The sequence below is a fragment of the Tinamus guttatus genome, unplaced genomic scaffold (assembly GCF_059628265.1).
Source record: "Tinamus guttatus ecotype Peru unplaced genomic scaffold, ASM5962826v1 Tinamus_guttatus_pri_ptg000314l, whole genome shotgun sequence".
NCBI lineage: Eukaryota > Metazoa > Chordata > Aves > Tinamiformes > Tinamidae > Tinamus > Tinamus guttatus.
In genome coordinates, this window is record NW_028288848.1 from 7,887,461 (window position 1) to 7,899,520 (window position 12,060).

General features: G+C 37.2%; 1 protein-coding gene across 1 annotated transcript in view; it reads left to right on the forward strand.

The window, feature by feature from the left end:
• The window catches only part of KNDC1 (kinase non-catalytic C-lobe domain containing 1), a 52,779-nt gene that overhangs the window by 20,678 nt on the left and 20,041 nt on the right, over positions 1-12,060 (forward strand). The window contains exons 5-7 of the mRNA XM_088528797.1: positions 1,141-1,258; positions 1,640-2,661; positions 9,914-10,028. Coding sequence (XP_088384923.1) covers positions 1,141-1,258; positions 1,640-2,661; positions 9,914-10,028 — 1,255 coding nt within the window. The remainder of the gene's footprint in view (positions 1-1,140; positions 1,259-1,639; positions 2,662-9,913; positions 10,029-12,060) is intronic.

A 12,060-nucleotide genomic window follows, 5' to 3' on the forward strand; every position in this document is an offset into this window, starting at 1 on the left:
ACCTGAAATGCAGATGTAAATGCTTTATGGTAATTCCTTTTTTAAGAAGATTGTGTAAATACCCCTCCGGATCTGATTTGTGTTTATAAATATTAAATGAGAAGAATCATTTAGGAGAGGGAGAAAAAGGGGGAGGGAGAGAGAGAGAAAGAAAGGAAGAGACAGGGACAGCACAAAAGGCTCTATGCAATGAAAAAAATAATGTGTAATGGGTCAGATGATGCTTGGATTGAATTCAAAAAGGGGATGGGCAGAGCAACTAATAGCACAAAAACACATAGACCTATGCAAGGGTTTTCCTGGCTCCATCACAGCTGGCTATCTGTATCCCTTTTTTCCTCTGTCTTTCCTCAGTCAGATATGTTAACCAGCAGAGCCATTTTCTTCCACTCACAAGAGCAGAAGAGTGGTTAAATGGCTTTAATGGGGACATAAGAGCAGCTTCTCAGAGCTGTGTAAGGACTTTTGTCAGTGTTTGCCTAGGAACAGTCACCAGGGAAGCAGTGGGATGCATGTGGAAAGAGACCCTCCTACTTCTATCAGCCCCTGCTGATAGTTTTTAAGTGTACGAATGTCAGTAGCTAACACTCCGTTGACACTGCTGCTTATCAAATGATGCCTAGGCTACAGAATAGAGATGTTCGTATACTACCATTTCTTTTGACCTGGTAACTGTGTTTTCTTTAATATGGAATGATCAATAGATAGCTTTATTTCTCAGTTTTAAAAAGATTCAGAATTTGCTTCTGTTGTAATACTGGTAATAAAAAAAAAAAAAAATTCTTCATACTGCCTATGCCCCTGGATTTAAGTGAATCACCATCCGTTTAAAAAATAATCCACACTCTAGCTTTTTACATTTCCACTAAGTTTTTTGTTAAGGATAATATTTAAGATGATTAATTTTTATTGGTTATTCTTAATATTTCCTAACTGTAGGCTAGAACCTGAACTGTATAAAATAATTACGTAACATTCCATGATAAAAATAAGAATGCAGCTGCATAGTAGGATAATGAACAGTGCAAGAGACCTTTAATGTAACATCTTATTTATAAATTCAGCTGTATTGTGTGATTCAAGTTACTAAAAATTATTAATTTTTATCAGCATTAAGTATTTAACACTAATTTTCTCTAGAGCATTTTGTCATTATGTGAAGAAAAATTGAAGATTGCTTCATCAAGTAATATTTGTCGAAGTCTATCTGCTGTTGGAAGAAGGGTTCTTTCAATTGAATCATTTGGTGCTTCTCAAGGTAAGCTTAAAATATGTTTAGAATTTTTAAGCTTTCTGAAATAGCTAATGGTTTTTAAAATGTTATATTTTTGTGTACTTCTCTGTTAGAGGGTCTTTTCTGGATATCCAAAAGTCATTACTAAATATCTGTGGGTTTGGAATGGCAGGGAGGAAGAGACAATGCAAAACTCTCAATTCAGCGTAATATATTTTTAATAAATATCTATTTTAACTTATTTTGACTATCTCTGTAGACTATCCTTTATAATTAAAAGCGAGTGTTCCCACCCTTTTTGTAACATATGAAAGTAGTGGCAGAAAAAGAACTATAGAGACTCACTAGAAAAGATGAGAAGGTTTTAATATGTATTTAATATAAGCGCCTGTTCTTTGCATCTAGATGGCTGTGATAACATGTGGAAGGGAAGAGTGTATCAAAGAAGTTTGGGATCTAAATTATATTCAGATGAGAAAAACACCATAGCGGGTGATTGCTCTGCAGTAGAAGATGTGACAACTACCTGTCACAAGGACTCTTCAGTAGTTGCTGTGGAGACTGACAGAGAAAGTGGATTAATGGAAATGCAGATTGATCTGGATAATGAGAAACCTCAACATTCGCAACTTGCAACTCAAGTTAAAAAGAGCAAAGAGGAGGATAAGCATGCAGTATGTAATGACAGTTTTGCTAGTGTTGCTCTGGATATAAAATCATGTGTTACCGACATGGAGCGAGATGGCATTTTTAGGAAAGGTTCTCTGAGAAAAATTAAGACCTTTCCAAAGCTACCACTTGAAGCTTCAGATACAAGCCCTTTTTTTCCATCTGCAACCAACAGTGGACTGCTAGGTAGGAAAAATCACTTGCTTGCACAAGAACTGCTACCTCTAGACAATAACAATGAGGTTGCCTTTTCAAAGGGAAATCTTAATTCATTTGCTATTAGTAATCCACCAAAAGTAGAACCAAAGAATCACCAGGTTAATGATCGTCATTTAGAAGCTCCTTGTGTGTGTACACAGGTCTCTGGCATGAACTTGGAAGAACACTTGTCACTTCTTGAAAGAAAAGCTGTATTTTTACCGTTATCTGATCACAAAGAAGTCTGTTCTGATGCTACCTCTGAAATGCCATATAGGGCTGCCGTGCTAAACAGCCCTAAGCAATCCACTGCTGGAACAAACATGTTAGACAATTACATGGCGCTGGAAGACGGCACTGAAACTTCTCAAGGGCCAAATGAAAATTCTTCAAGACATTTGAACAAGGTGGATGCAGTGTTAACAACAAAACCCCCTGGGAACAGATATGGATCAAATCTAATTAGTTCTCCAGAATTAAGCAACAGCGTGATGGGCGCAAACAATAACGAAGATAATCTTTGTGGAGGCAGAGGGTCAGAAATCAAAAGTAAAGAGCAGGTAGTAAAAATAAAGTCTTCATTATATAGTTGCTGTAGTCATCTATGTGGAGAGGAAATGACTTAAGTACTGCGTGATTGTTTCCCCCAGCCCCAGCAATATTATGTGCCGCAGAACAGAGTTTTGCTATTCCACACACTTTTGAGTTCACACTGGAAATATGATCATCCGTTTTTCTCTTTAAAAGTAATCTATCCTATTGCAAAATCAACATCCATTTTAATTTTTAATGAAGCATACTGGAGTGCACTCACTAGTGTGTTAGTGTAGCATAATTAATAATTAATTGCATTTGTAAGAATGCCTTACCAAAGGATATGTAGATTTGACTCTATGTTGCTGTCAATACGTCAAGTTCAATACTTTGCAGTAGGCTGCCCAGGTGCTTATGAAAATCATAAGATTTCTGGGTGTAAACCTGACCTTTTTCCAATCAATGGCAGTAACCCATCAGCTTCAGGAGGGGAAAAGATTCCACTTTTTTAATCTACATATGCATTTAGAATTTGGGGAACTGTACACAAGCTCTGTCTATCCTGTGTTCTTAAATAACTGCTTCTGTGTGTTCTGTGTATATTTCATGATCAAAATCAAATATGTGCACAAGATGATGGATATGTTTCAAACATTTCAACTCTATAACAGCCAAATAAGAAAAGGGAAAGCTGCTGTTTTGTTTTGTCTGCTAGAATTCAGTGATAGCTGGTGTAGTGTGGTCTCTGCTCAGATTACAGATTCTCAGGGTGGACAAGTTTGGTCCTCTGACTAGATGGTTTTCTCTCATGCCACACTTGGAGAGATATAAGCAATCCATGTAGTAGGAGAACTGATGGTTAAAAATGCAGGGTGCCTGATGCTCATCTAGCTGTGCTGTGGCTTGGAAGGAATGAGCAGCACAAGCATTCAGTGCACACTTCATTTCCAGAAATGATGCTTAGGTAAAGACTTTTTCCAAAGCTGTGTCTGCTGACAGCTCTGTTCTCCTTGCCCAGCAGCTTGTCCTTCAGTCATCCAGTACAGTGGCCTGTAGGGTTATTTTCAGTCTGTGTCCTATCCTAGTTCCACCCTGCTCTGACACCTCCACTGGAGTAGTAAACAGTAATAGTCGAGTGTGTCAGGAGCTGTGACTGTGATTACTATGGCATCCATTTCTTAGCTGTAATGAAGAACTGTTCTTACTGCCTTTTCATCTTTCCCTTTCTTCGCCTCCAAATATCATCTGTACTTATCAAATTCATAATGCAGGAGGGTAGTAAATATGGATCAGGACTTTATGGCATGGCTTTTTGGTCTCGGAGTTGCTCGCTGAATGCATTCAAACGTGTATTTATTTCTTTATTTGACTCTTAAATCCTGTAGTTTTTTTCTTCAGGTTCTAGAAAGGAATCTTCTGTTGTAGGCACTTTTTTTCCTGTCTCTCCTCCTGCTCCAGGCTATGCAGCCCTATGTTCTTCAGAAGGGAATGAAACAGGATCACGAGCTCTAAAATCATTCCTAAATTGTGTGCTTCTGCTATGTCATTTGTGCCTCTGGACTTCCATGATTCTGCTTTATTTTGTAGAGGTGCTTGTATTTCTAACAAGGATCATGGCAGCTTCTCAACCATTGACCTCCTGTGAGAAAGTTTGTTATGTCTTAGAACTGTTGCTGTCACTCGAATAATATCTGCAGTCTTTCATGTGTGTTATGTCACAAAATTCCTTTCCTCAAAGGACTCAAAGGATTCTGTTGTTGTTTTTATGCAGAGGTTTATAAATCTGAAAATAATTGCATGCAATTTCTCAGAGAGAGGGTGACTGAAATAATTCTAGCTATCGGATCCCTATAAAGCCATGCAGTTCCTGGGTTTATTTTGGGATTTTTATTTTGTTTTCCCCTTCCTCCCTTCTTTCCCCCATGGAATAAAGACACTATGCGTCAGTCCCCTGTCTCACCCAGACTTACCTCAGGCTCTGTTTAACTAGAGAAGTGTGTGTAGTAAATAGGCTACCATCACTTAAGAATATGAATTGAGTGCATTGAGAAGTGCTCCTTTAGGAAAGATGTCTGTTGAATTAAGACCTATATTTTGTCCTCAGTGGACTGTGAGGATCATGTTTTAAGTCTGTTTGGGTACCTAAAGATGCTTTCAAGAAATAAAGCTTTCTCAAAATTGGCATACAGAAAACTTGCTCAAAATACGTTTTAAGGTTAGTCTGCCATTCTTCTGAATGTTGAAATGCTTCTTTTCTTCAAACATCTTATCAATTTTAAATAGAATGGTCTACAGCCTGAACAGAGCTTCATTCTTCCAGATAAGTAGGTCTTGATAGAAGTGAGGTTAACCAGCTCTGCCAAGGTCATTGGCCAATCACAGTAAATTTTAAAAAGGTAACTGTTATTCCAGCCATCTAAAAAGCAGACTAGCTAATTTGGTCTGAAATTAAAACAGTAAGGTACCTGATGTCCAAGAAACCAGAGGTTTATAAAACTGTTTTCAGTAGAAAAAAAAGGCTTTATAGAATCAATCTCCGTTTCTGATAATAAATTATAGCAAATGTTCAGGTTGTGCTACATAAACAGTTCCTACAGAGCATAATATTTTTAAATCCTCTATGTTGCAGCTATCCAGGAGAGTGGTGTGTTTGGAGATTTTTTGTTTGCCTTTTTTTTTTTTTTTTTTTTAAACTGGGTAGAAAGATAAAAGCATTTAAGTATATCAACTTATATCAACTTTTGTAAGCAAGACCTATAGTGATATGGGTGATTCTACTGCAAGTCTTCTCCTTAGCAAAAGGGGATGGAAGGGGGGTGAAGAAGCTTTTCATTTTCTTTTTTTTTCTTTTTCTTTTTCTTTTCTTTTCTTTTTTCCTCCTCCTTTCTCTCTGTTAGAAGCCAGATTTTATTCCTCAACTTTCTGGGACCTGGCTCTTTCTGCCTCTGTCTTACCTCCTGATCGTTGCAAGAATAAAACCGTACTGCGATATCCTTTGGTTCCAAATTTTACAGCTGTTTTCTCTCTACCATTTCTAGTTCTCTTCCATTTCCAAATGTCAAGTTTTAACAAATACCTAAACATATTTGAGTTTAAGAAACCAGTAAGTGAGTCTGAGAGTTTCTTAGCTGCAAAGGGACAAAATGTCTCTTCAATCCCTGGGCTAAATGTTTAACACCTCATAAAGGGATGCTCTTTTACCAGTTCTCTGTAATAGAAGAACATGATTACTGCAAACAGAGCTTTTGAATTATAGTATCTCTAGCATCTCTCATAAGTATTGCTTGTCCTTTAGAGAGAGTGCAATACAAGTCCCATCCAGCCAAAGATCAACCTTGTCTACTCTGGAGAATAAATGTTTTTTCTTACCTGTCAGTCGTACTTCTCCAGTGGACAATATTTTTCTAATACCCCAAAACTGCTTCGTAATGTTGTGTGCTTTACTGCTAATAGGCATTACTAAAAATACTTGCTTGCTGTTGTCTTGCTACTGCAATGTATCTTGTGAGGGTTTTCTTAGCATTTTTATAGTTTTGCATGCCATGAATAAATATTTTTCACTTCAAGTGTGAGTGGAGATCCTTTATTTCTCTAACCAATTTCATTCCAATCAGGTGTGTCTCATCTCTAATGCTTTTAAATGTTACTCTGTGATTCAGATGTTACAGCCTTCCCGCGAGAAGGGTTAACAGGAACCTGGCAAATGCACATTTTATCATGTTGATCATTCATACCCAGTCAAGCATAGGAGAAGTGAAAACCCTTGTAGCCAGAGAGCGACACTTAAACACTGGGGAAATAACACTTGCAGAAAAGAAAAGTTGTCTGTTCCCAGAATAGGAAATTCTCCTTAGGAAAAGCATAGTGAAAGCCTTCTCTTGCTTTGGCTGTTTAATATATGCCAGCATATTTTATATGGAATTAAATATAAAATATGCCATCGCATTCATAAAATATTTTACTGTGGGCATAGTTTCAATAATTGCTGTTGCACAGTTCTGATGTCAACAATGAAAAAGAAGACTCAGTAAATGCTTTTACTAAAACTGAAGGAAAAAGTCATTCTCAACATGCGAGATTTAAATATAATCTTTCTGGCATAAAGCAAAATGTCACTGTTATAGGCAGTCATCAGCCCGATGACTTTTTCATATTTTTAGTCAATTCTTCTGTGCGGTGAGGAAAAAAAAATAAAAATTTCCTTTATAAAAGTATTAATTTTAGAATGTGAAGTAACAAATCCAGAAATGGGCACTAGATTGAAACTTCGCCTGTGTTTTGGTGTGGTAATCACCAATGCTAATGTAGAATAAATGTTTTATGTCTCAGCCTTGAAGTAAGTAGAGGTAATAAGCAGTGTTAATGAGTTAAGTGCAGTGGATGTGAGGCCTTTTGCATGCTGAATCGTAGCTGAGCTGTCAGAATAGATAATTAAGAAGCAAACTTAAAGCATGCTCTGGCCTGTTTTGCCTTTATTTTAGGCAGGTATTTTCTAGCACTTCAGACTTTTTGCATCGTGAAATGCTAACAGCCATGAATTAGGTTTGGATTTGCATGGGAGACAGATGCCTAAATAAGGGAAACTTCCACTTACCTGTTTACCAAAGCATAAGCATGTTCAGTGGAGTTGAATGTCCAATAAATTGAATACCTTATTTGAGGCTTAAATAAAAAATGTTTTATAACTCTACGCTGAGAAGCCCCCCTCCCCTTTTTATTTTTCTTTTCCTTTCTAGACTCTACATATTGTTCATCACAATTCCTACATCCTTTTTCTGAGACACAATTTCAGTTCCTGGTGTCTTCTCATCCCCTGTTTTTTTTTTCACTTTCTCCTTTTTTGTCATAAACTTTTGCTGCTGCTCCTCTTAGGGTTCCTTTCCCCCTACTTTTCTGCTATGTTTGAAACTCTTTCTATCCTTTCATCCTCTAGAGAGCTTGAATATGCCAGAAGTGATGAGAAATGCATTTGAACTCACTACTGTGCAGCTGAGTTCACTGTCCAGTTTAGTGAGAAATTGTTCTTCCCCTCACGAGCTGTTGATCTCCTCCAGCCACAAGAGCCACTTTTTACACGACGGAGAAAGTCTGTCTTTGCTGCGGAGCCTCCAGGGGCACTAACTTCAGGAGGAGGGATTTTCTTGGAGAGAAACATGTCAGGGGGTCTTATTACTGGGGAAAACTATCCCAAAGTGTTCTTCTTTCAACTCAATCTGTAGAATTTTTCTTCTGTTGCTTTTTTGTTTTGTTTTCCTTTTACATGCCAGTTCTCCATGAATTTGAAGCTTATCTGCTCTTTTCATGGTAAAGCATCTGTGAGCAAAGACATTTCTGAGGCAGTGGACAAGTGTATTCTACAAGCAGGGGATCACAGTCCTGCTCAAGGACAGAAATCATTCAACAGGATGAAGCTCTGTGTGGTTCAAATAGTCTCTGGGGTCGTTCATTCCTCTGACTAGCTGGTCTCTTCTTCCCTGCTGTGCAGCTGCTGCCTTCTTGTCAGACTGGTTATTTTTCTAGATGCAGCCAAGGCAAATGTTTGCAAAAGAACTTTGCACTCGAGTGCTGATGACAGCAAAATTTGGAAATGAAGTTTAACCCAGTTACCTATGTTCATATATATCTGTACTAAAGCGACTGCTTTTTGCAAAGTGACAGCAAGAAGTATGCAATAGTACAAGCATCCGATTCTGTTTATAATATGTTGAAGGTAGAGAGGTAGGGTAATGTTATAAGTGAATCAGTGATTGGTGACACATCTTATTAAAAGTTAGTAGGCTATTTGGCTCACATTTAAGGGATATTTAAACTGAAGGAGACCAAAGTATTTACCTTCTTTGACAGCTGTATTATGGTAAATATTAAGCTATCAACAAAGCTGTAGAAATTAATATGATTCTCTTTTTCTCCCCCGTAGATTTCAGGAAAGTTGTTTGTTTGTTGATCTAGATTAAAGGTAATGCAGTAAACTATGCGTAATATGTTGCGTTATAAAATCCAAGTAGTGTCTCACTGAAGAGTGATCCATAAACAGGATCATGAAAAATTGACTGCAGCAAATGACAGTTCAGAGCTTGACTTGAGCAAACATGTTACATAGTGCTACCATTCTGTGTAACCAGACTGCGAGCAAGAGCAGACCTCTAGAATATTTAGATCTTGAGCTATAAAAGGTTTTGTATAATAACAACAAACATTTTTTAGGTTTGTAATTTTGGTTTTGCTTCCTGTGTTCCTATTTTTTTTCCACTTAATCCTGAATTAATGCATTGGTAGTCCTTTTCTCCAAGATGGCTTAAACTTGCTCTTTAGAGACAGTTAAGTATGTTACGGGCTGCATACACAACAGAGAATGTCCTGTGCTGTTTTAAATAGTTTGATGGTCTGCACTATCCCAGGGGGATCTGCCTGCAGGGACTTACTTTTCACTGCTCCTTTGGTGTCAGTGGCTGAAGAGGGTAGTGATGTCCAGCTGGTCAGTAATTAGGACCTCCAGAGAGATAATCCCTTCAGTTAGCACAGCTTGATCTAGAAGATGATGTCTATGTGGTACTATCAATGTCAACTTCTTATTTTAAAACGTGCACAAAATATAAAGCATGCCTTCTCTGAAGAACAGTAAGTAAATGTCCTCTTGCATTCGAGCAGTATCTTTGTCACAAGGTATAGGCCAGATAGAAAAGCTACATTTATAACCAAGAAGAAAGTATGGTTTTTGCAAGCTGAACAGCCAGAGATTAAAAACAAAATAATGCACTTCCTGTCACTAATTCTGTCAATATTGTTAACGTCCTTTCACAGAAGAACAAGAAATGTTGATGAAATCTTTAAGGTAAGACTTGTAACGTAAATGCTAGGGTAAATCAGTGTTTTAATTTCTTGTTGCTTTTCGTTTAGCTTTTTATGTTTTAAGCCAAGATTTTGTCCCTTCAGTTATAGGTCATCTTTGACATTATGAAAGAATCTTTTCCTAATATGAGGAAAGAGAACTTCCAAACAGCTCACTTTGCCTGAAGCGTTTCTATTCTTTGTGAAATCTAATTTGAATTACACTTTTGTTATGCAATTAAGAGACTTGCTCATCTATGCAGTTACCCAGGGAATGCTTTTTCAGTAAGAAGCATTATTGTTTTCCTACCAGTAACCACAATACCTTTTCTTAATGCTCCTAAGGTAGGCATATTGTATGTTAGGATTTGATTTTTCATTGCATTAGTAAATATTTTTATTCTGTAATAATTTCTAATAACTTTTTCCATGCTCACTCTTTTTTTGCAGTGGATATCACTAAAACTCCTTTTGTCCTGGTATGGTAAACCTCTGAAAGACTATGAACTGTGGGCATTATGTCATGAGTGTTTACGTACTCTGCAGACTTGCATAGATTATCCAGGTAAAAGCTTAATTACTTTTAAATATTTCTTTATTTACATCCTTGTTTTAATGTTCGGTATAAGCCATTGATGCCAAATATCACTCTTTTTTGTATAGAAAAAATAACAGACAATATTTCTAATTTAACGCTTTGATTTTTTATTCCACTTGTAAAAATATCTTAATTTCTCTCTAATCTGTGTTTGTGGGGGAAGGAAGGAACATGTAGGAGAAGGAATATATATGTTTCATACCTAGGTGGCCTTTGACAATCGAGGCCTTTGCCAATTTAAAGTGACCAGGATCTTGGCGGGACTTTCATCTGCTCTTTGTCCATTCTTTCGCTTGAGTTTATAGGAGGGTTCAGATATCAGCTCCTGAGCTCCTGAGAGAGGAAAGGGGAGTAAACCTTTGACAGAATTGGAATATGTTGTACATAACACGGGAAACGATGGTCCTAAATTTCAGTACATATTCTGAATGTTAGGTCTAGCTTTCACTAACTAGAAATCTGTAATAAAAAAGAGCAGAGGTGCCCTACCTTGTCTTTAAAAAGCAGCTTTTGAGGATTTGGGTACGGATTAGTTTGAAGTCTGGGACAAATGGATAGTAAGGTACAGAAAGCTTTTCTGTGTATCTTTTATTTTCAGTTTCAACCATTTTGTCTTTTCTGGTATAAAAACATTACAGAGAAACTGGCTATAAAAAGAGATTTCTGAGCACCTTAAACAATGTTGCCCTCAATAAAATAAAGCTACTCTGAATTTGAATAATGTTTTCCAAATTAGAATGTTTCTGCCAGAGGAATCACTGCCTGTTTGGAGACTGGCTGCACATCCTGCAGTGACTTACAGCTGTGTTGCTATTTCAGTGGAGGGGTTGAGGAGAAAAGCAATAAAGTTCAGTATTCCTTTTAAAAATCCTAGCTTATTGAATGTGATGCTGAGATGATAGAAACAATATGTTGAAATATCCTTTGCCTCAGTGCTGATAGCATGAGACTAGTAGCTGATTAATGATGGTTAAATAGATGAAATGTGGAACAGGCTGGACTAGCTCTTATTTATTCTACTAGACAGCCTTTTCCTCCACATGCTCCCTTGAGTGCATTTTTTTCAATGTGCTTACTAGAAATTATCTGCATAGGATAATATATCCTGAAGTTAGTATTTTCATATATTTTTGAAAAAGATCATGCTACAGAAGGTGTTTGCACCCTTCATTGAGTCTTTGCTTGTTTGCCTTCCAGTTGTTTTCTGTATGTTGCTCTGTAGAGGACCCGTGTGAGAATTCTCTTGCTATACTGCCCAGGAAGGAGACCGGTCCTGGTTTGCATGAGCTAGATTATAAAGTTAGGGCCAGAGGTTTTTACTGTTGAGATATCATAAGTGAGCGTGAATTGATCTCAGGGAAGCTGCCCTTGTAGAAATATCTAGTAACAGTTCCAATTCAGAAAAGATAAGTAGTTCAGGGCAGGCTTAAATACTACTGAAGTTAATAGGCAAGCCTGTATTTACATGAAGCATATTGAGGCCAAAATTGAGCTCAAATACATTTTAATGAAGTTAGATCGTTTTAGATACGTTTTGTACATATAACTACAAAGCATCTTTTCCTTTTTATATCTCTTTTTTATTCCTAGAGCTCTTCAAACTTGTCTTTTTGTATTTAATTTTGATTTTTACTGTCCAAGCACCCTGTTTTTTCGTAGCAAAATGGTTTATTTGATGGTAGCTGTGAAGGCAGAACTGCACTGCCAACCATATGGCTTATTATATTAAAGTATGTTAAATTAGGCTGTGCTGTGAAGGCTGTAAGAAGCCTGGAGCACATCTAGTGGAAGCATTTCTTTCATTTGTTCCTTTCTGGGCCTTCTCTTCAGTGCTAGGTATAAACGGAATAAGTTTCCAGCATTCTAAGTCCTTTTATTTATCTTGTTCCCGTTTTGTTTTATTTTCTTGTCTTTTTTTTTTCTTGAAGGAATTGCCTGTCTGTAATTGCAGCTTAGGGTGATTTCTTCTCTGCTGTCTGTTATATTGGGTGATTTCTGT